Source organism: Sciurus carolinensis, chromosome 17, assembly GCF_902686445.1.
Source record: "Sciurus carolinensis chromosome 17, mSciCar1.2, whole genome shotgun sequence".
Classification (NCBI taxonomy): Eukaryota; Metazoa; Chordata; class Mammalia; order Rodentia; family Sciuridae; genus Sciurus; species Sciurus carolinensis.
The window spans coordinates 381,115-405,252 of NC_062229.1; the positions used below are offsets into that span (position 1 = coordinate 381,115).

A 24,138-nucleotide genomic window follows, 5' to 3' on the forward strand; every position below is an offset into this window, starting at 1 on the left:
TTCTGAAAAAGGACTGTCAGTCGCTCAGGAGCCTGGGCAGGTGGGAGAGGGCCCAGAACCAAGGAGCCCTTTGGGCCTAGGATTCCACTGGGAAATGGCAGCACCAGGGTGGACAGAAGCCCATGGTAGCCCTGCTTGGGCAGGTGTCCCATCTTGGTGACCCTGGGGCCATCATCCAGGGCCATGCCCACCCACCTGCCCTTACCCAGTCTTTCCCTACTTCCCTCCTCCTCCGGTCCTCGCTGGAGAAGAAGCCCCTGCAAGGCTGCCAGGGAGCTGCGAGTGGGAGTCCACAGGGCCAGGAAGGAGCTCCCTGAGCCACCTAGGGGGATGGAGTAGGGCAGGGGCCCACAGGTCCACCCCTAGCACCTCTACCTATTGAAAAATACCTGCCGAGAGCGGGGGGCGGGCTGGTGGGGCTGGCCAGAAAGGGACAGGGGGGTGGGAAGGCCACGGCGTCGCCAGCGCGGGCAATGTACTGGATGAAGTCTGCGTGGGGCGCGTCGCCCTCCTGCTCCATGCTCTCGCTGGCTGCCCGCTGCCGCTGGAAGTGGTGCCGCTTGGGGGAACCTATGCAGGGAAGGGATGGTCAGCCCGTTTGTGCCTGTGTCCCCCATGCCCATATCAGACCCCAGCTGGCAGCTTCCAGGCCTCAGGGTGTGGACAGTGGGTCCCAGAATGTGTGCCCGCTGAAGTACAAGTGAGGAAACTGAGGCAGAGGTGAGGAAGATCAAGACCAAAAAGCAGGCAGGATGTAAAGGTCTCAGATAGAAGTAGTGCCCCCAGAGCAGCCTGGCCAGGTGGGTGTGGCTAGGTGCAAGGACACCCAGTGGCAGGCACAGCCCAGCTCAAAGTGCAGCAGTGGAAGGTGGGGGACTCAGGGACAGGCTGGTGGGAGGCCCGGGCAGAGGCTGCACCCTGGCCTGGGGAGTTCCAGGGGACTGCTCCACCCTCACCCAGGCCGGGCTCGGTGTGGGATGAGGAGGGGAGGGCAGCCACCCAGCAAACAGTCCTGGCTGCCTTCGCAACACCCCAGATCCATCTCAAAACGTGTTCTCAGCGGAAACAGGGAGCCCCAGGGCCTTCGCCTTCCCGATGCCTGGCCAGAAGCTGCCTGGGTGGGTCGGGTGAAAGGACTCGCCCAGCCAGGTCTCCACACCGTCACCCAGCCACGCCTTCCTGTTCTTGCTACAGGCAGCCTCTTGGGACCATGGCTCCTGACACCTCATCCTGAAAGGGCAGCAGGCATCCCAGGCCTGACTGGTCTGAACCCTCTGAGCTGCCGTCCCCCACTGAGTCCTCCTGGGCAGGGATGGTTAAAAAACAATTAGAGCACCTCTTCCCCCACAGCCCTGTACACCACCTGTATCTCGGGGTCAGCAAGGTGCTGCCCACAAGCCTAATCCACCCTCCACTTGTTTGTATACATGAAGTTTTAGCGGCACCCTCCTTCAGTACACATCCTCTGTGGCTGCTTCCTAGCTACAGGAGCAGCTAAGTAACTGTGACAAGACTAGCTGGCCATAAAACACAAAGACTGCCGTCCAGGACCTCACAGAAAACACTGGCTGATCCTGACCTAGTCCAGTCACCTTGCTCCCTACCACAGGAGTCAGGGTCCCTCCAAGGGAAAGGACTCTGCTGAGGGAGGAGTCCCTGGAGAAGACCCCTCCACAAGCACAGCAGTTCCTCCGTGTGAGAGCTGGGGCGTGCAAGGAGGGATGCTGGGCAGAGGTCTACCCTAGAACTTCCAGCCTGGAACTTCAGTGCTAGGTGGACTGTGTCCCCAGAGGGCAGCTAGCTGGGGTGCAGGGAACACTCTGGGACCGCGAAAGCCCCTCTACAGCGAGCTAAGCCTTAGGACCTCCTGACCAGCCGCAAGGACAGGCAAGGTAGCCACTGGCCCACAATGCTGAGGGCTCAGCCAGGCAGTATGGCCCTCCTCGGTGCCGAGCCTTCTGTGCCGCGCCTGCCCACCAACACCATAGCCCCTGGGCCTTGCTGCCCACCAGGAACCAAGGCTTACCTCTTGTGTCCAGACTGGATGCTCGCTGGCTGGCCTCCAGCTTCCACTTCTTGACCTTGAAGTAGGGGCTAGCTCCATCCAGACTGGCATGGCGGCGCAGGCGGGTGAAGAACTGCAGCATGGTGCCTGCCCCAGAGCCTGCACCTGCCTCCCCCGGCTCTGCTGCAGGCCCAGGCCCGGGCCCAGGCCCAGGCCCAGGCCCAGGCCCGCCAACCTTGGCACTCCGAAGACCCATGTCCAGCTAGGAGGGGAAAGGGATAGCTCTCAGGGACAGTTCCCTCCTCTTGGTCCCACATTTTAGCCCCTGCCAAATGCAGAGTGTCCCAACACCCCAGACCCACCAGGTGGAGAGGTGGAACCTGCCTGGAGCTGTAGGACAGGGCCCTCGGTGGGCTGTGGCCTGCGGCCTCCTCCCTCAGACCCTGCCTCCCTCAGGCCAGCTCTGCCCCTGCCCAGGTAAAGACCTCAGACACAGGGATTTCTGAGGGTGCCTGTCTAGGAGCCCTCTTCCCAGGCCGGGGGTGGTTGGCCACACCCTCTCCAACACCTGGGCATTCCTCCTGGATGTGAGGACCATTCAAGACAAGGAAGGCCATGGCAGGTGGAAGGCCACAGGCTGGTCTGTCCAAGGGACAATGGGGAGGGGCAGGAGCCCCGTTCTCTGGGCACTCTGGGAAAACACAGGAGAGCCCCTACCGAGGCGCCTTCCCCTGAGTCGCTGGATGCTGAGGGGCTGATCTCCGCAAAGTCGGCAGCGCCCGCGGCCGAGTTGTAGGGGTCACCTGGCAGGGCGGAGCTGGGGCCCACAGAGCGGCCAGTGAGGGCCTTCCCCGGGGGCTGTGGGACAGAGCCAGGTGGGGAGGAAGCAGTGACAGGTCAAAGAGCACAGGTGGCGAGCACAGGGCCCGAGGCTCAGCCTCACAGTCGCCAGCCACCCCAGTAGGCCTCTCACCAACCTCAGGGCTGACCGGGAGCCCCGTGGCAGCCAGGCCCTTTGCCCATCCTTAGAGCGGGGACTGGGAGGCCCCAGAGCAGCCGCCCCGACCCCCACTGAGCACTGGGGCTGGCTGCCACCCCTCCCTCACCTGGAATATGGCCAGGCTGTCCTTAGGGGTGGTGGCTGGGTGGGGGGTAGTGGCCACGCTGGCCTCACCAGAGTCACACTCATGTATGGTGACGATCTTGAGGGGTGGCAGGTGCAGATGGGTGAGCCGGGCATTCTTGAGGTGATGGAAGTCCCCCTCCGTCAGGGTGTACCTGCGAGGAGCACCCACCAGGCCCCATGCTGCACGCTGCTGGCCCCACAGGCAGGAGGCCCTTGCCCTCAGCTCCGCCGCCGACTCGAAGGCCCTCCCTGGACTGCAGCCCCGTGCCAGGCCCTCACCTGCGGCCCTTATCCTGTGCCTTCCGGCTCTGTTCAAAAAGGGCAGCCTCGTTGAAGGAGACCCTGCGGCCTGTGCAGCTGGTGGACAGGAAGCGCTCCGTCTCCACATCCTGGCCCTCGGGGTCCTCCCCCCTGAAGTCAGGGTCTGCGAGGAGAGCCAAAGAGGGTGGGCCCCGGGTGGGCCAGGCTTCATCCTGGGTGGGCCTCCAGGCAGGGTGGGACAGGAAGGGGCGCAGGGTGGAGTGACCGAAGGACAGGGTGGGCCGGGGAGGCGGGCCGGGCGGGCACTCGCTCATCCGCTCACACACTCACTCGCTCAGCACGCGTGTGCGCACCTACGCCTGGGCGTTAAGGAAACAGAGATGAGTCGGAATCGAGCTGCGCCCAGTCTGGTGGGGGAGACAGACAGACACAGACGGTCAGGCGGCCCGAGGGGGCAGGCAGTGGCTGAGGGGCGGGCAGGCAGGTGGGTGGGCAGACAGACAAATGGATCGAGGTGGTGGGGTGGAGGGGGTGGAGGGAGGGGAGGGCAGGGGTGGGCGGGCCCCTCACCTTGGGCAGGGTGGGTGCTATTGTCCAGGTAGGTGGTGGTGGTCTTCTCTGCTTCCTCCATGGCCCTGGGGAAGGAGGGCGGGGACGTGGAGTGACGAGGACTGCACACCCCAGGTCCCACGCTTGTCGGCCTCACTGCCACGCGTAAGCCGGCTCCCAGCACCTGGGAGCTGGGGACGGGGCGTACCTGTTGAAGCGTTGGTGGACCTCCCAGCAGCGCTTGCACAAGAGCAGGACACCGGACAAGACCACCAGCGTGCCCCCGACAAACAGCGACATGACCACTACCAGCAGCACGTAGTTGTCCAGTACGGGGTCTGGCGTAGCCTGCTGGTGTGCAGAGGTGAGCGTCAGGGTCCCACCACTGGGCTGACATCCTGTCCACCCCACACCCCAGGTCACCCACCGTGGGATGAGTGGTGGTATTGTCCCACGATGTCGTCAGAGCAGCCGTGGCAGTGGTGGCCGCGGCTGTGGCCATGGTGGCCGTAGGCTGCATTGTGAAGGCTGGGGGCAGGGGGACAGGGCCTGCTCAGCTCCAGCCCCATGGGCACTCCCCACCAGAGCTGCTGGAAATAGGCCCCCTTTTCCCTCCCAGGAGCTGAAGCCCACACAGGCCAGTGACTCACAGGCAGGCAGCAGAGCCCTGCAGCAGCCACGACCTGCTCTGACCAGTGCTGGGTGGGCCCAGTGGGGGACATCTCTAGGAACCTCCATTTGGTCATCTTTACCTCTTGGGAGGTGGGAGAGTGCATGCATGTATCACAACAGCCTCCCCAGGGAATGTCCTCCCACCAAGGCAGGGCAGGCCTGAGCCCTGCCAGGAAAGGAAAAGCGCCCCTCAAGATGTGGAGAAGGTGAGGCCATGGAGCACACACACAGCAGAGACCCCAGGCACTGCTCCAGCCTGGCCTGGTGCAGATGGGGCAGAAAACTTGAAGCGGCCCTCTGGGGGCACGGGATGGCTGCACCCATGACCCCAAGTCACGAATCCAGAGGTAAAGGTCCCCGCTGCCCACGCTGGTGGGAATGGAGAGGACAAAGGAGGCGCATCTGCTCCTGCCCTGAGAATCTCGTTCCCATGGCGACCGCGCAGGCCGAGCTGGGGGGGGGGGCGGGTTGCCAGGCAGAGAGAGGGCGGGGAGGGGGCACGGGGGAGGAGGCCGCCTGCAGGGGCGCCCCAGTCGCGGCGGCAAGATGGCTGCGCCACCAGCCAGCCCCTGCAGATGCCAGCCCAGTGGGCCGGCCTCCGTGACTGCGCGAGCTTGGGGGAAACTGAGGCTTCGGATGCTCAGCACTAGGGAAGGGACTGCCTGGAAATTGCACCTGACCCTGCCCGGGGCTGGAAGGACCCTGGAACTCAGGGACCGAAGCTCGTTCCCGAGTCCACACAGCACGCGCGAACCCCTTTCCCAAAGAAGAGCGCGCAGGCTCCGGGTGTCCCTAGCCACTTTCGGGCTCTGACACCCCGGGACCGCGGAGAAACAGGCGCAGAGAAAGCAAGGTGCCGGGTTAGGCCAGGGTCCTCAGAGCCCACCCCCGTCGTAGGCCAGAATGGGGATCGCCTATTGGGGGGAGGGGGCGCATATGTAGGTCGGGAAATGAGTTCAGGCTGGAGAAGGTGGGGCAGAGGGAAGGGATGGTGACGGGAGGAGACACGGAAGATGGCTGCAGGCCGAGAGCAAGAGATGGGCTGGGGCATGAGAGCTCAGGGCAGAGGTCCCCACGGGCGGTGACCAGCGACCCCGAGCCCGCCGGGGTTAGATGGCAGAGAAACTGACTCCAGGCTAAGCCAGGAGGCCAAGGTACCGTCGCCGTCACCCCACCTCACCGGGGGAAACTGAGCCAGGGAAAAGGCGTGGGCGGGGTCCCTCTCCGGGTCGCCAGACGATGGGGTGGGGTGCGGAGCCGCGCTGGCCGCCTCCAGGCCCAACCAGCAAATCCGCGCCCTCCCACCCGTCAGGCGCAATCATGCGGGAAAGGCGGGTGGTCTGGAGCCCGGGCGCGCCCCGATGCCGGTCGCCATCCCCGGCCGCGCGCGCGACCCGCCCGCCCCTGCCCGCCCCGGCCCGGCGCGCCTACCTCAGCGCCGGGGCGTGCGGCCCATGGGCTGCGGGCGGCGGGCGGGCGGCGGCTGAGCGGCGCTCCCGGCTGGCTCCTGCACCTGGTGGCCGCGGAACAGGCGGAGAATTTATGAATGGAGAGCGCGGCGCGCGGGGGAGGCCGGCGCAAGAGGAGGGGCCGTGCACGTGATCGCGTTGGCGGCGCTCCCGCTCCGGCCCACTCGGTACGCCCGGTGCAGCCGTGTCCCCAACCGACCGCCCCCGCCGCTCTGGCCGCGGCGTCTGGCTCGTTCCGAGCCGGCCACCGCCTCCCTTTCCCTTCCGGCGGGGGCGGGGGGCGGAGCCTGCGCTCTCGTCCCCAGCCCCCAATCCCCAGTGCAGCCGCCTCTTCCCGCAAAGGCCGACTTCTAGCCCCGCTGTACTACTACTCACCTACCTTGGGTCCTGGGGTGTCCAGGGACACAGCGCCAGCACGGAGGCCTGGGGTGCACAACTCCCCAAAGCCCAGGTCCCAAGGCGCAAAGCCAGAGGACTTGAGGTGCACATCGCCCCCCACCACCGCCCCCTGCACACGACTCCTCCTAGTCTAACCCAGGGTAGCCCAAGGTGGTGGCCAGGGAGTCCTGCGGTGCACAAACAGACCATCTTGCTCCTCCCTTGGGAATATGGAAGGCACACAGGTCCCCCAGTGCTAGCCAGGAAATCTAGGTATGCTTCTCTCACCAGTTTCCCCTGTGCAGGCTCCCTGTGGGCACTGTCAAGAGCGTGCCATAGTTGCTTACAGTTGAACTGAGTTCCCCAAACTGTACCAAGACCTGGTCCTTTTTCTGCACACCAGCAGAAAACCCACTTTTTTCTTTTGGGCTGGGGATCAAAACCAAGGCCTCTACCATGTTAATTGCATGCTCTACCAACAGGGAGACAACCTGGAAGCCCCAACAGCCAAACTTCAAAGCTGCCCCTCAATTCTTCCTTTCAGACATACGTGCCTGATCTCTTTAGTTGTTCAGTCCACCAAACCTGCTACCAGCCTTGTCAGGTGGAATTCCATCCCAGTTCACCCAAGCCTGCCCTCCACACCTTTACATCTCTCATCCAAAGAAAGCTTATACTGAAATGTGGCAGGCCCTGTTCAACTTCAGAGCTTCAGCACTTGCAAGCAAGCGCCCCACGTGGATGACTTCTTGAAAGATTCACACTCTGCCCTGCCCCCCCCCCCCACTCCTCCTTCAATTTTTCCAAATGTCAGTTTCAGGACAGCCCTTGGCTACTTCTGTTGATGACAGCTGCCACACACACTCCGGACCCCTTGCTCCATCTAGTACAGTCAAGGACCCTATTTGCTCTTGTGCATTGTCTCCCACCTGACCCTAGGAGCTCCAGGGACAGAAATTCTTTCTGGCTGTGTCCCAGGCTCAGCACAGGGCAGGTACACAAGGAGTAATGGGCATGCTCTTGTTGAGTTGCAGCAAGTGAAAGATTGCCAAGACCCCATGGGCAAAGGCTTGGAAACAGGTGAAGTATGTTTGCAGGAGATGGAGCAAGGAGACCACGGTGCGGGTCCCAGCAGGGGAAGGCCATGGTCAGGTTCAGATTTTCATTCAGAATCTTCTGGCACCTGTGGTGAGACAAAGAGGAGGCTTGGGCAATGCGGGTCAGGGATGGTGGTCAACTGGGTGGACAGGACAACTGGGTGGACAGGACAGGGTGGAATTCCCAATTCATCCCAAGTTTGGGTCTCGATAATGGTGCCACCCTCACCCGTAGGCCACCATGAATGCGGACTGGAGACAGGTCGTCATCCTGTCAGGTTAAAGGAGCCCATTAAATCTCCCTGTTTTATGAAGTAGCTAGTAGCTTATGAAGACCCAGGTCCAGGATACTTAAGAAGTGCACTTAGGGAAGACAGTTCAAAGCTTCATGCTGCACCCTCCTCCCAGGGTCAGATTGTCTAGGTCATGTGGATTGATGCCTCTAGTGTTCCTCACGGTGCTGGCCTAGGGTTTTCGACGTGTCCAGCTGGGCAGATTAAGTTCAGGGCCGCAGATCACCCCAGGGCTTGACCCTGGCATGAGCGAGGGCGTAGGTTCTAGGGTGCGGGGAGCCACTGAAGGTGTTAGTTGCAGGGTCTCACTGTAGCGTGGCTAGGCCACCAGTCCCAGATTCCAGTCCAGGCGTGACCAGGACCCTCCCCTGCTTCCTATGCCCCTGGTGTTTAGCCCTTCGCCCCTTAGACACTACCCTCCTGAGCGTGAGTCCCACCAGGCTATAGCCCGGAACTCGCGTTTTCTGGGAGCTCCAGGGGGTTGGGGCCGAAGACCTGCGTGAGTGCGGGGGCGGTGCGGTGACGTCATGGCCCCAAACGAGGCTGCGCGGCACACGGCTGACGTCAGCGGGGCAGCGAGCTACCGGCGCACGCGCTCTTGCGTCAGCGGCACGCGGGGGCGGGGGCGGGGGCGGGGGCCGGGCGAGAGAGGCTAGCATATCGCTGGTCGCAGGGCGCCCTCTGCGGACGTCCCTGCGCGCGACCCTGCTGGACTGCCGTTTCCTGGGACCTGTACTGCATGCACAGATGGGGGCTTCGCGACTGCCCAGTCTTTTACTCGGCTTGCAATATGGATATATTTTTAGTACATTGTGGCTATACATATGCAGTACGTGTTTATTTCAGCTCTTGCCATCTCCTGACATACACATTTGCCTACTTATGACGTCATTGCCTGTTGAACGCCCCCTTCCCCACCGCATAGCGCGACTCTTGTTTCCCAGACGTCTCTGCAGCGAGCGTCCTCTCAGCAATCTTGGTGCTGAATTGTCCCTTCCTCCGCGCAGTGAGAACAGTTTCATCGCACCCGTCGCCTCTCGCCGCCAGGAAACCACAGCCCCCAGCATGCATCGCGTCCGGGTGGTGACGTCCCATCACCGTCGTCAAGCGCAGACCGCTGGGAGTCGTAGTGTGCGCGTGCGCACTCGTCGAAACTGCTGCTCCCAGAAACCGCCGCGCGTCGTCCTCTCGCCCTCCAGGCCGCCGCCGCCGCCGAAGTCCGCTGTCCGCCGCCGCCGCCATGCTTTCCGCCACTCTGCTCCGCCGCGCGGGCCTGGGCCGCCTCGTGCGCCAGGCGCGCGCCTACGCTGAGGCTGCCGCCGCCCCGGCCCCCGCCGCCGGCCCCGGCCAGATGTCCTTCACCTTCGCCTCCCCGACGCAGGTCCGGAACCCGCGCCCTCACCGTTGGACCGGGCACCTGCGCTCCCAGCCCCAGGGCTCCGACCGCCTTCCCGGGCCGCGTGCCTACCCAACTCCTGAGCGGCCGGGAGACCGAGGGTGCCCTAGCTCGCGGGTCGCACTACTGTCCTGCTCCTCGGGCGCCCCAGCTTCCTTCCTTTACTCTCTCTACAGCCCGCCCCGCCCCCCCCGCTCCGGTCCGGTCCATGACCAGTTCCTCACCCCCAGGCCTCCGACCGGTGGCCGACCTGTTTCCCTGGACCCGGACTTAGGTCCCCTGGCCGTGGGGTCCCGAGGCCGAGCCCCCCGACCCTCGGAGCCGGCAGGGTGGCTTCACTCGTGTCTTCTTGGCGCTCTCGCTGTGGTTCTGCATCTGAGTCCCGACCCCCTTCTGGAACTAATGCCCCTCTCATTGGGCAGGTCGTTGGACCTCGCCCTGCACCTTGGCTCCCCTCAACCCCAGCTCCCAGGCATTCTCTTCTCCCGAAACTGAGTTAGAAGGGTTAGTTCTAAGAGTTACTCCTTGTGTCCAGCCCCCTCCCCTGGAAACCCTTCTGGGTGCTCCCTCCTGCTGCAGCTTGTGTCCTGGCTTCTCCCTGGGGAAGGATCCGGGTGCTTCCCAGTCGCAGACAGCCCTACTTGCAGATGAGCAAGGTGTTCCAAGACCACGGGTGGCAGGGGCAGTCTCTGTGACTTCTTCAGGGCCCAGTCTTTCCCGGATGCATTTCAGAGCAGTAAAGGCCAGGTATCTGGTGACTCCTGGGGATAATCAGCTGCCACATGCTTGCCCGTGTTGTCCTCTCCAGGTGTTCTTCAATGGTGCCAATGTCCGGCAGGTGGATGTGCCCACACTGACTGGAGCTTTTGGTATACTGGCGGCCCATGTGCCCACTCTGCAGGTCCTACGGCCAGGGCTGGTTGTGGTCCATGCAGAAGATGGTAGCACCACTAAATACTTTGGTTAGTCTCCGGGGGCACTGGGTAGAGGCTTCAGGTCTCCATTGGGTTGCCTTGGTCTTAGCTGAGATTAAGAAAAGCAAAGTTTTGTGGGTTTGTGTGTCATGGGGGTGGGCACTGTTGTGATTCTCCACGATGCAGCAGGAAGCAGACTCAACACTGAACTAGTCCTGTTCCTCTGGGTGGGTGGGGGTGGAGGTGGGTGAACAGGGGCTGGAAGAGGACAACTGTGTTGGGAGGGGTGGTCACCTTAGGGGAGGAAAAGTATTTGCGTAGGAAGGAGAGTTGAGTCTGAGAAAGCCTTTCCCCAGTACCAGTTTTCTCCATGAGAACTGGAATTCGAAGCCAGAAGCACACTTGACGTGATCTCCTGACCCATGCTCAGCCAGTGGGCTGGTGGACTCGAGGGAGGGTCTCAGTTTACCTGCAGAATTCTCTGGTGTCTCTGTGGTGTCAAGGGTGTCCTTGGTCTGTCTCCCGCCTCCTATCCCTTTGGGGTAGTTCTTTCTCTTCAGCCACCTGGTGTGCTGGGCTCTGGGACTAGTCCCATGGGACCACCTGGGCTAGCAGCTGTTGGCACGCTCGGGATGAGACTTGGGTGTGTGTCTGGATGTGGTGGATTCAGGCCTTCCCTCCCACCCCTCACCCACCCTGCAGTGAGCAGCGGTTCCATCACAGTTAATGCTGACTCCTCGGTGCAGTTACTGGCTGAAGAAGCTGTGACACTGGACATGCTGGACCTGGGAGTGAGTATGAGGGGAAGGTGGGAGCTGTCCAAGGGTTCCTTGGCTGCTGGGAGGGAGCTCAGTGGAAGGGCAGGTGCTGGACTGGTGTCCTGTCTCATCTGTCATCCCCTACCCATGTCCTGCAGGCCGCCAGGGCCAACCTGGAGAAGGCACAGTCGGAGCTGTCAGGGGCAGCAGACGAGGCTGCTCGGGCAGAGATCCAGATCCGCATCGAGGCCAATGAGGCCCTGGTGAAGGCCCTGGAGTAGGTGGTGCATGCCCTTCTGCGCAGGGAGATTGAGGTCGGATCATTCACCTCTGCTGGGGAACCCGCTGAGGCCACCAGGGGGTGCTGTGAGCTCACGTACTCTGCTCAGGCTCTCAGGTTTGGCCCTCAGTTTACACCTAGGGCTATGCAGCCCTCAGCAGCTCTGGCAGGCCTGATGTGGGGTCTGTAAACCTGTAGGGTTCTTGCCACGGTCCCCCATCCTGATGGGTCACCTACCCACCACCCCTGCCCCTGGGAGCCTGAGACCTTGGTACTCCCCAGCCACCTCTGCAGAACATTGTCTCCAGCCCCTGCCCACATTAAAGGCCAGGAAGCCTGACTGTGTGCATGGTTCTGTTCCTCTGTTTGGGGATGTGGGGTCAGGACCCTCCCCACTTCACCCTGATTGTTGTTTGTGGCTCTCTGAAATGCATCTCTGAATCTAAGGAAACTGTCTCTGGAGGAGACTTGAGAACATTGGATGTTGGGCAACTCAACAAGGGCACAGCCTGCCTGGCTGGATGGGGGTGGGTGAGGTGTTAACCTTCACCCCAAGAGTGTGGGAATGGGCAGAGGTTGCCCACCACAAGTAGGGATGGTGCACAGGGAGGGAGGGAGCTCTTGCAGTCAGGCTGCAGCCACTGGGCAGGGTCTCCATGCCTCTGCCAAGTTCTTGGTGTTCAGGCCCAGTGCTATGATCCGTCAGTGACCCCCAAGCCCTTCCTGCTGCAAGGCCCTGGGAAGAGGTGGGCCCCGCCCTGGGCACACCTAGCTTGTGGGTGGCCCTGGCCTGGCCAACTGCCCATTCTGGGTGGTGTTAGCACTTCTGTGGGCATCCAGGCCCCTGGCTGGCCTCAGGGTGGAGCTCACCCAGAAGAAGGTGATGGGCACTGTCCTACCAGGGTGCTGCCCCACCCCCTCTGACACCCTGGGACTGACTGCTTGTCCCGGTGCTATGCTGGCAACTGTGGGGCAGGGGTATCAGCCTCCCCCATGCTGTCTCAGCAGGGTTGGGAGGGGAGTATGGGTTGAGTATATGGAGATCAGGGCCTACTCATGTCATTGCAGATAGGATAGTGACAGGGAGGTCACCCTGGCCCATCAGTACACAGATAGTTAACTGTGGTCATAGCCTGTGTGACTACACATCACGTCTGAACTTGATATGGGTTGGGCCTCCTAGTATGCTGTAGTCCCTGGGGGTGACCTTTTGGCAGATCGTGTGAGGGTCAGTGGGCTATCCTGGCCTTCATCTACATCTTGCTCTTCTTGGGCAAGCAGCCAGCCCCTGCTACGTCAGGAACCCTGACCAAGGGGAAGTCTGTGCTGGCCATGGGGTCATATGTGTGCCTCCCCTGCCCCGACCCCAGCCATTTCCTGCTCTGGTCCTAATGGGCTACCAGTGTGCTACAAATAACACCAGACAGCTGGGGCCCAGTAGGGGCTTAGCAGGAAAAGACCATCATTGACCTGGACTGGTCACCCCTCACCAGTGGAACCTTTGTCCCCACGTGATGTAGGCATACACCTTAGAGGCAGGCCTTGGGACAGGCAGGGTAGGGTCAGAATGTAGAGGTGAAGACCCTTTCACAAGGGTAGGGCCTGGCCTAGTGGGGACAGGGCAGAAAATGGGTGTGTGCCCTACCACAAAGTGTCCACTCAGTGCTTCTGGGCTTCCTGGGAAAAGTCACTTGGGGACAAGGGCACCACCTGGGAAGAAAAATCAGGAAGTAGGACACCTGTGCCTTTATAAAATTGGGGACAGCACAAAGTATCTTGTTCCCAAGGGACCTTTCTTTTTTCCAGGGTAAGCCCCCCCCCCATGTCCTATTCCATTCCCTACTGGCCTAAGGTCCTACAGCATTCAGATGGCAGTGTCTCCACCAGGCAAGCAGAACCCTGCCTACCGCCATTAGCAGTCCCTGGCCAGGACTGCCCATCCATGGGGGAAGAGTGGGAATAAGGTGGGAGGCTAATGGGGCCAGAGCTACACCAGGGCTACACAGTGGGCCCTGATTTGCACAGTCCCCACTCCCTCTGCCACCAGAAGGTCCTGGGGCCAGCTCCCAACCCAGCCTTGCCTCCCACCTCCCATTGAGCCCATTCCCTGGACATGCAAAAGCCTCAGTGACCAAGCTGTTCCCACTTCCTGGGGCATCTCTGTCTGATGTGACAAACTCCTGTTCATCTCTTGAATATCAGCCCCAGGACTTCCTTCCAAAGGTCCTCCCAGCTTTGCCTCTAGCCTAGCCCTGACCCTGTAGGGCTGAGTGTCTGGGTGTGCCCGGTTCAGGGTGGGGGTCCTGAGGCCAAAGGAGAGTTGGGTGGGAAATGGAGGGAAACCGGGAAAGGAACAGCTCTGGGAGGGGAGGGGTGGAGGTGGACAAGCCAGATAAGTGGACAGAGGTGATGCAGTGAATCCTGGGGTATCTCTTCCTTGCAAGGGCACAGTGGGGCAAGCGGAGGGCCCTATCCACGACTAGGATCACTTCCCCAAAGCCACTGGGCCAGGGCACCCGTGGAGAATCTGCAGACATGCAGCACTCCCATGTGTTCCCCTGGGTGGCCAGTTTCCTTATTAAGTGGGTGCATGCCCACCACAAAGGCTAGGGCCAGCATGTGTGCATGCATTCATGGGACAATGGCAATATCTGCTCCCTACACCTCCAAGGCCCATAGTTAGCTTCCGGACTCTCATCTCACTGCCTGGCCATTCTGGAGAAAGAGGCTGAAAAAGGTCAGTTCCTTACTGAGGTCACATAACATGGCCAGGGGTGACCGACATGGGCCTAAGATGGGCCTCGCTCTGGGTAATCCCTCCAGAAATGCCTTCTAAGGTCACCGTCGAGAGATGCTGGAGACCAGGCTGCTAGGCAGCTGGCCGGGGCACACCACTGCCTGGAGGTGACTCCGGCCAGTTTTCCTGGATCGTGTCCTCTGACTCAGGCACCTCTTCCCGTTCTCCCCAACGCGGGCGCCCCCAGGCGGAAGCACCCGACCCGAGCCTTCGGAAAGGAGGTGGGGCAGGAACCCCGCCTATTTGCCCCCAAAGCCCGTCTCCGGTGTGCAGAGTTCACGGCAACGCCGCCCCCCTGCTCAGTGGCATTCGGAGACTCCCCCATTTACGGAAAGACGAATGGAGGCCAGTGGCCCGGTACGACTGCGCCAGGACTCCTCGGTCAGCAGGCAGGGGCGGGGGCCAGCTGCGTCACCGCCTGCCCGGGCCCCCCCCCGCCCCCTGCCCGCCCAAACTCCACCCCGAGGGAAGGCGGTGCGGATAAAGGCTCGGGGGCCGCCCGATCGGCCCCAGACTGGCCTGGGCACAGCACACAAGGCCTCACGCGTGGGTTCACTCAGAACTCTAGGACACAGGACAGGCCACGCCCGGTGAGTGGGGGGGCGGAACCTCGCTGTCCGGGGAGGGGTATCTACTCTAGACTACCTGGGTGCCCCTACTTTTCTTTGTTCTTGGTGCCGACAGAGCTTGAGATGCCTTCGGCCTGGGAAGCCCACCGGGCCGTGGAGTGGGAGGGGCTCCAAGCAATCGGCACCGCCCCAGCTGGACCACAGCCCCCGCCCCGCCCCCCGGGGCACTCCCCTTTCCCCCAGGTGACCTTGAACTAGTTGACTCTCCGGGCTGTTTCCCGCACCGTGCGGTCCTATTCTCCGCACGTAATGTCTTCGGTCCCTGAGCGGGGTCATCCGCAGACTCGCAGTCCGGTGTCCATTACCCTGCCCGGGCCCCGTAGTGCCCCCTCCCTCGGGAGTCGGTGCAGCGCTCCCGGGAGGGCCGGCAGAGGGCGCTCTGGAGCTGCTGACTCACCGCAGCATTCAGCACTACGGTCGGGCGCAGCCCGGGACGCCGCGTCACGTCACGGCTCGGGAGGGCGCGTCTCGAGAGAAGGGCCCGGGCCGCGGGAACGGGGAGTCGGGGGGGAGGGGTCGCTAGAACGCGAGGTAGTACCGGTTCGAGAGGGGTGCCTCAGATCGCGGCCACGTCACCGAGGTGCCAGACCTTGCCCTAGGTCACACGTCCCGCCCAGGTCTCCACACCCACCCAGGAGTGGGCAGGACGGGGGACTGGCGGGTCCCGGCGGGCCGCGGGACCTGGGAACCCTGCCACGAGGCGCGGGGTTCACGCTCCCGCTTCCGCTGGCGGCTGCTTCCCGGACAGACGCGGTGGGGAGGCCCCACAATTTCCTGCCCCTCCCGGCGCCGGGAACAATGGCCCGCGCCCCCTCCCCACGCCCAGGCGGCTCCCGCGGGGACCAGTGGGGGAGGAAGCCTGAACCTGGGCTGAGCCCGCGCCCCTCCGGCCCGCCCGCCCTTTGTTGCGGACTCCGGGCCTTATGAATGGCTGCGGGCGCGGGCGGGGGGCGCGGGGGCGGACCCGGAGCGGTGCCAGCCCCACCCCCGCCGCGGTCCCATTGGTTGCCCCGGCAGCGGGGGCCGGGCGAGGGGCGGGCCGTGCTGCCACGTGGGGCAGCGCCGCGGCCGCTCCCATTGGCCAGGGCGCGCGGCGAACTGGGCGTTCGGTGCGTGCCGATTGGTCGGCATGGGGCCGGCGGAGTAAGTAGTGAATGGGAGGGGGCGGCTGCCCCGCCCCTTGAAACGTTGATACATTATAACTTTTTTTTCTTGTTACTTTCACCCCCAGATCCTGTGAGCCGCGGCTGCGGCGGCTGTTGCTAAGGGAGGGGACGCTCGAGGTAGCGCGACCCGAGCTGTACAGACACAGAGCGCACCCGGCCAAGGCGCCCCCTCCTTCAGGACCCTCCCCGCGCCGAGCCGCATCCGGGCCGCTCCCCTTCCCTGGTCACTCTTGAAGAAACCTCTATCGCAGACCGCAACCCGGAGCGCGCCCCAAGGAGCCGACGCGACCGACCCCGGAACGCCTCTCGGATTCTTTATTGCTGATCCGCCTTCCACCACTGGGATCTTCTCCAGGGTCACGCGTGCTGCCCCCCCCACCCCCGCCCGCCCTCCCCAAGCGCCGGGAGAAAGGACCGCGGATCCGGGGAGTTCCCGCCCCGGCCCGGTGGACGCGGCGAGGATTGGCGGCGCCCCGCGGACCCCAGCCCCCCAGCGCGCGCCGGGGATGGAGCCGCAGCCCGGCGGCGCCCGGAGCTGCCGGCGCGGTGCCCCCGGCGGCGCCTGCGAGCTGGGCCCTGCGGCCGAGGCGGCGCCCATGAGCCTGGCCATCCACAGCACGACCGGGACCCGTTACGACCTGTCGGTACCGCCGGACGAGACAGTGGAAGGGCTGCGCAAGCGGCTGTCCCAGCGCCTCAAAGTGCCCAAGGAGCGCCTGGCGCTGCTCCACAAAGACACGTAGGTACCGCGCGCCGCCCCCGCCCGTGCGCCCCCGGCGCCGGGCCTCCCCCTTGGGTCCCGGTCCCCGGGCGGGAACAAAGAGCGCGCCGCGAGGAAGCAGGGGGCGGCCAGACTCGGGGGGGGGGGGGGCGGGGGCGCGCCGCGCGCTCTCGGGCGCCCTCTGCTCGGCCTTGCCTGCCTCAGCCCCCTCCCCCGCCTGGGGTCGCCGCACAAAGGCGGTGATGGGGACACCCAGACGGGTTTCCGTGGCTCCCCTCGGTGGAAGCAGGCGTCCTGGGCAACACAGAGGTCTGAGCTACAGGAGCGAGGGCCACAGCCGCCCCCTCTTTTGCCCGAGTCCTCGCCAGCTTCCGCATCTGCTCAGCTGCCCCTTCTGCGTCTGGTTGTCTCCCCCACCTAGTGTCTTTCTGCCCCGCTTTGTTCTCGACTCTGAGCACTCCCTGTAGCCTCCCCCTCCCCCCTGGTATTTAAATCGTCTCCAGGCCCGGCAGCCCTCCCCCCCACCGCGGGCCTCCGGGGACACGCAATGTCCATCCCCAGCGGAGGGGCCCCAGTGGGGGAGGGGCAGGAGGAGGAGGGTCTCCTTTGTCTGAGCAGCGGCGGCCTGCGCCAGGGAGGGGAAGGAGGGGGCGGCTGGCCCCAAGCAGCCCCCAAAGGCCTCACCCAAAGCTGAAGACCCTAGGCGCCCATAAAGAGGGGCCAGGGCAAGAGTTAGTGAATCTTAGGCAGGGGCTGCCCTGGGGGTGCGGGGGAGTGTGGCAAAGAGGGTACAGGTGCCCAGTTGATGTCAAAGTGCCTTGTTGAACTGCAAAAGGGGTGCCCTAGTCAGAAGATGGGGTTCGTGGGAGATCTGAACCTCCAAGAATGGAGCTTCCAGGGCCAAGGAGCCTCCCTACACTTGCGCCGGCTGGGATCTGGGAACTGGGAACGGGTGGAGGCAGGAAGGACTCCTGTCTGTCTACTCTCCCCCCTCCCCCCTCCCACAGCACTCACAGCCCTCCCCCGCGGCCGCTGCTTCCGTGTCCCTGTGTTGTCTCTGCCGTCTCACCGTCTTCCTTCCTCCCGCAGCCGGCTCAGTTCGGGGAAGCTGCAGGAGTTTGGCGTGGGGGATGGCAGCAAACTGACTTTGGTGCCCACCGTGGAAGCGGGCCTCATGGTAAATGGCTGCGGGCGGTGTCTCCTGGAGGCCCCACATAGACTGCTGCCCCTGCCCCCACACACAGGGAGCACTGGTCCCCATCACCCCCTGTGAGCAGTGTGTGACCCCCTTTCCCGTAGGGCAGTCCACCCAGCCGGCAGGGCCCTCCCCGCCCCTGCTCAAAGCCCTGGTGCCAAGCGCACACTCAGGTGGGGTCCTCCTTCCTCTCTTTGTAGTCCCAGGCCTCAAGGCCCGAGCAGTCTGTCATGCAAGCCCTAGAGAGCCTCACGGAGACCCAGGTAAGACCTGCGCCAGCCCCTTCCTAACCTGCAGGCTGGGCAGCTGGGTGGTAGCCTCCAGGCCATCCCAGGGAGCCTGGGTTGTTTGTGCTCCCCAGAGGCCTGTGGGGGCGGGGAGGGACGCCGGCCCCGCCTTGCTGCCAGCTTGGCCTGGTCACCCTGCTTCCTCTTCCTCCCCCACCACTCACCACCTGACCTTGAGGGTTCTCTCCCACGGTGGCTGCCATGAGGGGGAAGGGGCTGAGTGTTCCCGGGCCTGCCTTCCTGTGGGGTGACCTTGGCCCAGAGCTCAGAGCTCAGCGCTCAGCGCACTCGGCCTGCCTCCCAGCCCAGTCAGGTCCCTCCTCCCCCAGAGACCCAGTCCCCAAGCCGCTCAGACTTCCTCAAAGAGACTGACCAGTTTCTTTTTTAACATTTCTGCTGGGGTGCGGGGTGCTGGCCAGCCAGGGTGACACTCCTTCCGCTTTCCTGACCCGATTACAAGGGGGGAGTCACCACAGCACCCCCTTCCTCTCTCTGGCCTTTGTTCTCTGCCCCAGGAGGGGGGCCGGGGCGGCAGCCCATGGCCAGGGAGGCCTTGACAGGATGTTGGGAAACATTTAGTAGCAGCCAGAAGGTGGGCTGGGCCGGCCTGAGCCTGGCTCCCGGTCTTACCGAGGCCATTCCCCCTCCTCCTATTATCATTTCCTTGGCCGAGGCTGGGCCCTCCCCAGACAAGGGCCCTGGCCACCTCCCAGGAGGGTGACACAGGCCTCAGCAAGCTGCCAGGGTGGGGGAGCAGGCTACTGCCCGCCCCAGCGAGGGGGTGGGCAGGCTCCTGGGCCTCCCCGTCTGGCCGCAGGAAACCTGCTCGGCGGCTTTGGTCTTTCTCCTTGCTGGCCCAAGGCCTTCGCCCCCTTCCTGACATGTAGCATCCTGCCCTTCGAGCAGTGAGGAGGAGGAGGGGGCTGAGGGGCTGGGAGCTGCTGGGTGGTCTGCCATCAGCAGGGTGGCTGTGGGGTAAGGGGAGAGCCAGGGGTCCCAGGGCCCTGGGGCAGGGGTGGGGGCTGCAGGTGATTTCCCTGGGCAAGTGTGGACTGCTCCCTGCTGCCTGATGGGGGCTGTGGCTGGTTGGGCATGTTTGGTTCACATCCTCCCTGGGGCGCCTGCGTCAGGAGGGAGATGGGGGGGCACTGGGCGAGTGACTGGGCTCCCCAGGGCTGCTTCCCTGCCTGGCACCAAGTCATGCCCGCCCATTCGCCCTCCCCAGGGAGGAAGTTGCTGGGCGGGCAGAGCTGGGGACTCCAGCTGCTCTGGGGAGCCACTGCGGGGCCCTTCCTGCAAGGGGTCTTAGCAGAGCATGCTCTGCAGACGGGCTCAGGGTGGGGCAGTGCCCTCCCTGCCGCCTCTCCCCCTCCTCACAGCCCCAGGCAGGGAGGTTACGCCAGCCACTGCCAGGAGAGCAGGGAGGGAGTTCTGAGAGGCGGTCGGCTCTGAGTCATCCAGTCTATGTCACTTCTCAGAAACCTCCGCCCCCCATCCCTGTCCCTGGGGAGAGCAAGGCACTGGCCAGGCCCCAGAAGGGGGTTTGTTGTGAATGGGGTTAGATAGACCCATGAATCCACCCACCACAGAGGGGCAGGTCTGAGGGTTCCTGGTCACCGGGGTGTGTTGAGGACCCTGGGGACATGGGACCTGGTTAGGCCCCCTTCCCCGGTAGCATTGTGGGCCCCTTGGCCTCCACCCCGCCCAGGACAGATAAATATTTATCTTGAGAAAGCAAAGGTCAGAAGGAGGAATTTGTCCAGGAATTCCGCCCACTCGTGGCCGGGCAACTTAGCTAGGAGGGGCCCTGAGACCCGCCCCCTCCCACATTCGTTGGCAGAAATGGTTTGGGGATCCAGAAGGATGGGGAAGGAGATGAGGTGAGGGCTGTTTGAGGTCATTGATGGCCAGTTGGGCCCCACCCCCTCTGGCCTCAGTTTCCCCTTGGAAGAACCAAGTTGGTCAGGGAGGGCCGGGTGCCCCGTCTGACCCGCCTCTGTCCCCCACAGCCCTCAGCGGCGCCTGGGCCAGGCCGGGCTGGCGGAGGCGGCTTCCGGAAATACAGATTCATTTTATTTAAGCGTCCGTGGCACCGACAGGGACCCCAGAGCCCAGAGAGGGGCGGCGAGAGGCCCCAGGTCACATGATGCGGGGGGCTGGGCTGGGCTTGGGCTGGGGGCGCCACAGACAGGGCCCCACAGCTGAAGGGTCCTTCTCTCTGCAGGTCAGTGACTTCTTATCTGGCCGCTCCCCGCTGACCCTGGCTCTTCGAGTCGGGGACCACATGATGTTTGTCCAGCTGCAGTTAGCTGCCCAGCATGCCCCACTGCAACATCGGCACGTGCTGGCCGCCGCTGCCGCCGCCCGAGGAGACCCCAGCATCACCACCCCGGTGTCCTCTTCCTGCCGGCCAGTGTCCAGTGCTACCCGTGTTCCCCCAGTGCCCACCAGCCCTCCTGCATCCCCTTCACCTGTCACAGCTGGCTCCTTCCGATCCCACGCAGCCTCCACCTGCCCTGAGGTGAGAATGGGGAGGGACTGTCTTTGGAACCTGAAGGGATGGACCTGGAGAGGACAGGGCTCTGCCCCCAGGGGCCTCCTGTGGGTCAGCCCTGGCACCTGACCTGGGCCCCCTGCCTGTGTGTTTCCTCCCACCAGCAGATGGATTGCTCCCCTCCTGCCAGCAGCAGCGTCAGTCCTGGGGCCAGCACCGCGTCCACCCCTGGGGGCAGCCCTACCCCCCGCTCCCGCAAACCCGGCGCTGTCATAGAGAGCTTCGTGAACCACGCCCCAGGGGTCTTCTCAGGGACCTTCTCTGGTAGGTGTCACTTCACAGGTGGCCCCGGGTCCCACCAGGGAGGTCACAGGGACGAGGCCGGCGCTCACCTCACCCCTTCCCCAGGCACCTCCAGGCACACGTGTGCCGGTCCGTGTGCCCCTGACGCCACATGCTGCCTTGTGCCCGCACACAGGTGCCCGTAGGCATGCTGCCAGCTCAAAGCCACTTTCCTCTGTAGGCACACTGCACCCCAACTGCCAGGACAGCAGCGGGCGGCCGAGGCGGGACATCGGCACCATCCTGCAGATCCTCAACGACCTTCTGAGCGCCACGCGGCACTACCAGGGCATGCCCCCCTCGCTGACCCAGCTCCGCTGCCACGCCCAGTGCTCGCCTGCCTCGCCAGCCCCCGACCTCGCCCCCAAAACTACCTCCTGCGAGAAGCTGGCGGCAGTGCCTCCGGCCTCCCTGCTACAGGGCCAGAGCCAAATCCGCATGTGCAAGCCCCCTGGTGAGTAGGGGTTCTCAAGGCCCCTCTGTGTGCTGGTGGGCACAGGGGAGCAGCTGACCTGCCGGGGGGGTCCAAGGGCCAGCAGCTGCTGCCCCCCACCAGTTCCACCCCAGCCAGGAGAGAAGGAGGCATGTGTGTGTTGGGGCACAAAGTGTCCTGTGTACTCCCGAGGGGCTCCCGGCCCTGCTTCCTCCTCGAGCCCCAGCCACCCTGTCCAGATGGCGTTTGGCGCCTGCATGAATGACTCAGTCAGTTCTGGCAGGCGAGGCAGGGCCAAAGGCCCCCAGCCTGTGAGGACTTGGGAGAGCAAGGAGGCCCCAGCCGCCCATTCCCCAGCAGCGGATTCACCCCCACTCGGAGTCCTTGAACTGTGGTCACCGCTCTGCCCATCGGGCGTCCTGGCAGCCTGGCAGTCTCCACAGCCCTGGGGATACATGTGGAAAAGCGAGCCCGGGCCCCGTCTTGCCGGGCTCCAGATGCAGCCAGGAGGGTTCATAGTCTAGTCTGTCCTTCTGGTGACTGTTGCCAAAGGGCCATGCTCTGCCAGGGCCGAGGCCCACAAGCCCTCCCCACCTGAGCCCAGCCCCCAGGTCTCGGGGGCCGAGAGGGGCCGGGCCTCCCTAACTGCAGGCCCCTGACCCTCTGCAGGGGACCGCCTCCGGCAGACAGAGAACAGAGCCACGCGCTGCAAGGTGGAGCGGCTGCAGCTCTTGCTGCAGCAGAAGCGGCTGCGCAGAAAGGCCCGCCGGGATGCCCGCGGCCCCTACCACTGGCCACCAACCCGCAAGGCTGGCCGCAGTGACAGCAGCAGCAGCGCGGGAGGCGGCAGCCCCGGGGAGGCCGCGGGCCTGGGCCTCGACTTTGAGGACTCGGTGTGGAAGCCGGAGGTCAACCCCGACATCCAGTCAGAGTTCGTGGTGGCCTAGGACACCCAGGGCCTTCCGCGCAGCGCCGGAGGCCAGCGCCACCTCCAGCCCACCGCCAGCCTCCTTTTTCACAGCCTCACTCTGATCGCACCTCCCCTCTCCTCTGAGCCCACCTCTTCCTCCTTCCCCTCCCAGCCTCTCTGCGGGTCCTCCCCTCCCACCTTCCCCAGCTCCAAATCTGTAGCGGCCTTTCCAGATGGCTGAGAGCGGGAGATGAGGAAGCCGCCCCCACCCCTTCCGCTCTGCCTTCCTCCCCTCCCACCCCCAACTCCCCCCACCCTATTCAGGTTTAAGTCAAAAAAAAAGTAGATGCCTCATTATGCACTTTACAGATGAGGGGCGGGGGCTGTGGAGAGGAGAGTCCATCCCACCTCCACTGCAAACCTTGGCCTCTACCCTGGGCCAGCAGGACCCAGACAGACGGGACCCAGTGTCACCCAGGGAGTGAAGCCACAGGGGACTGTCTTCTCTTCCACCTCTGCCCTTTTCCTCTTGGTCTTTTTCCATGTGAAGCTGATTCAGCATGGGTCTGGCCAGGGGCTACTTTGGGTTTAGCAGGGGCCTTGGGACCCTTTCCTGGCTGGAAAGGAGACAGGGAAGCACCTGCCACCAGCCCTCTCCAGTCACTGGCCACAGCTCTGCTGTTCTGCCCCCACCCCTATTTCCCTGACCTCCCGCCTGAGCTTGGGGACTATTTATAGACTATTAATTTTCTGACTGAGCCAATAGTGGTTGGGACTCTTGAAGAACTGGGAGAGATTGTGGTGGGTGGGGGGCACCCCCACTCCTTCCTTCCAGCCCAACCTGAGGGATGTGGGACTGTGGACTGCTGGGGCCTCCCCTGCCCCAGCATGGGGAGGGGGTGCTGAGCTGTGAATGCCCTGACAAGGGCGAGTGTAGCATTAACCCCCTGGGGGGTCCGCTGCTGGCCTACTTTGGACCCTCCCCACTCAGCGCCCATGCCCTGAGGGTCTTTGGCCCTAGGGACAGAGGGAGAGCCCCCTTGCTGGGGCCCTTTCAACGGGGTGGATTTGTTTTTGTTTCCTCCACTTTTTATTTTTTTAATGCTTGCCGGTGTTTGGGCCGTGCTGCCCACCGGTTGGTCTCGTCCTGGCCCGCCTGTTCCCCCTTGGTCCTTGTAGGTGAGATCCCAGGTCCTTGCCCCTTCCCGTGTTCAAAGTTAATGGTTTCAGATGTGAACATCACGTGTTAACTGTAGCTGTAAATTTTTTTGTGTGTGGGGGGTGGGTAGGGAGGGGTCCCAGAGGGTAGAGGTCAAGGATTTGGTTTGTTTTTATTTTTGTTTTTTTCCAAAAAAAGAAAAAAGAAAAAAAGAGGAGAAGGGAGGGGTACATTTGTTTTTTTGAAGAACTGTCTTGGATACCTATTTAAATGTGTGTTCTGTTTTGTTTTTTAACAATTTTTAAATAACGTCTGTGCCTCCGCGGGTCTGAGGGTGGAGGCCCCAGGCAGGAACCGGCCCACAGCCCTGTGCCCTCCTAGGGCCCCCAAGAGAGCATTACCCGCCCTGCAGATGGGGCTGTGGGGGATGCCAGCCTGCGGGAGCCTCCTGTATGAAACAAATCAGAAATCAGACCTACATGCACCAGGACTTCAAGTAATAAACAGAAACGGAAAGGAGTCTGCCTCCGCCTGCTGGGGCTGCCAGGGGAGGTGGAGACGGGGGCCTGGCATGCTTCCTGGTTCCCACACCTCCCCAGCTCGGGTGGGCAGGAAGCCACTGGGGCAGCAGAGGGAGCAGCAGGCCACTTCCTGGTACCCAGGGCCGGAAGTCCCTCGGTGTGGGCATGGACCTGCCCACTTGCTGCCTACCCAAGGCAGGGCCCCTGCTCTCAGATCCTGGCTCTGAAATAGGCTGTGGGACCTCGACTTGGGAGTCAGTATCTTGACCCTGAACACGAGAGTGGG

General features: G+C 63.4%; 3 protein-coding genes across 14 annotated transcripts in view; 2 read left to right on the top strand and 1 right to left on the bottom strand.

Moving 5' to 3' along the window:
- Positions 1-6,420, bottom strand: part of Cbarp (CACN subunit beta associated regulatory protein) — an 8,508-nt gene extending 2,088 nt beyond the window's left edge. The window contains exons 1-10 of one of the 9 annotated variants that reach the window (XM_047531382.1): positions 6,045-6,371; positions 4,369-4,469; positions 4,150-4,292; positions 3,963-4,027; positions 3,746-3,751; positions 3,411-3,555; positions 3,112-3,283; positions 2,723-2,863; positions 2,027-2,267; positions 390-570 (exon numbers count right to left, since the gene is read on the bottom strand). In XM_047531382.1, coding sequence (XP_047387338.1) covers positions 390-570; positions 2,027-2,267; positions 2,723-2,863; positions 3,112-3,283; positions 3,411-3,555; positions 3,746-3,751; positions 3,963-4,027; positions 4,150-4,292; positions 4,369-4,461 — 1,187 coding nt within the window. In that variant the 5' untranslated portion in view covers positions 4,462-4,469; positions 6,045-6,371. Of the gene's footprint in view, positions 1-389; positions 571-2,026; positions 2,268-2,722; positions 2,864-3,111; positions 3,284-3,410; positions 3,800-3,962; positions 4,028-4,149; positions 4,293-4,368; positions 4,470-4,591; positions 4,711-6,044 lie in introns of those variants that run through there. The other 8 variants (XM_047531383.1, XM_047531378.1, XM_047531379.1 and 5 more) reach the window with 8 other exon arrangements.
- Positions 6,421-9,004: 2,584 nt separating this feature from the next.
- On the top strand, positions 9,005-11,538 carry Atp5f1d (ATP synthase F1 subunit delta). The gene is made up of 4 exons (XM_047531397.1): positions 9,005-9,231; positions 10,055-10,208; positions 10,863-10,951; positions 11,077-11,538. Exons 1-4 carry the CDS (start codon positions 9,091-9,093, stop codon positions 11,197-11,199), a joined length of 507 nt encoding a protein of 168 aa, XP_047387353.1. The 5' UTR covers positions 9,005-9,090; the 3' UTR covers positions 11,200-11,538.
- Positions 11,539-14,340: 2,802 nt separating this feature from the next.
- Midn (midnolin) lies at positions 14,341-23,642 on the top strand. Of its 4 annotated transcripts, none has more exons than XM_047531394.1 (9): positions 14,341-14,585; positions 15,856-16,529; positions 17,601-17,688; positions 17,907-17,969; positions 20,003-20,131; positions 20,218-20,514; positions 20,655-20,811; positions 21,011-21,283; positions 21,932-23,642. In XM_047531394.1, exons 2-9 carry the CDS (start codon positions 16,297-16,299, stop codon positions 22,207-22,209), a joined length of 1,518 nt encoding a protein of 505 aa, XP_047387350.1. In that variant the 5' UTR covers positions 14,341-14,585; positions 15,856-16,296; the 3' UTR covers positions 22,210-23,642. The 4 variants fall into 4 exon arrangements, with proteins under 4 accessions (XP_047387350.1, XP_047387352.1, XP_047387349.1 ...); XM_047531393.1 differs by having other exon boundaries at positions 14,369-14,585; positions 20,652-20,811; XM_047531396.1 differs by lacking the exon at positions 20,003-20,131 and having other exon boundaries at positions 14,367-14,585.
- Positions 23,643-24,138: the final 496 nt, after the last annotated feature.

Excerpts from the sequence above, each read along its gene's own strand:
- Midn (XM_047531393.1), top strand. The coding sequence starts at position 16,297 with ATGGAGCCGCAGCCCGGCGGCGCCCGGAGCTGCCGGCGCGGTGCCCCC. Across the intron at positions 17,970-20,002 it reads AGAGCCTCACGGAGACCCAG|CCCTCAGCGGCGCCTGGGCC; the intron begins GTAAGACCTGCG and ends TGTCCCCCACAG. Across the intron at positions 20,812-21,010 it reads CTTCTCAGGGACCTTCTCTG|GCACACTGCACCCCAACTGC; the intron begins GTAGGTGTCACT and ends TTTCCTCTGTAG.
- Atp5f1d (XM_047531397.1), top strand. The coding sequence starts at position 9,091 with ATGCTTTCCGCCACTCTGCTCCGCCGCGCGGGCCTGGGCCGCCTCGTG. Across the intron at positions 10,209-10,862 it reads TAGCACCACTAAATACTTTG|TGAGCAGCGGTTCCATCACA; the intron begins GTTAGTCTCCGG and ends CCCACCCTGCAG. Across the intron at positions 10,952-11,076 it reads TGGACATGCTGGACCTGGGA|GCCGCCAGGGCCAACCTGGA; the intron begins GTGAGTATGAGG and ends CATGTCCTGCAG.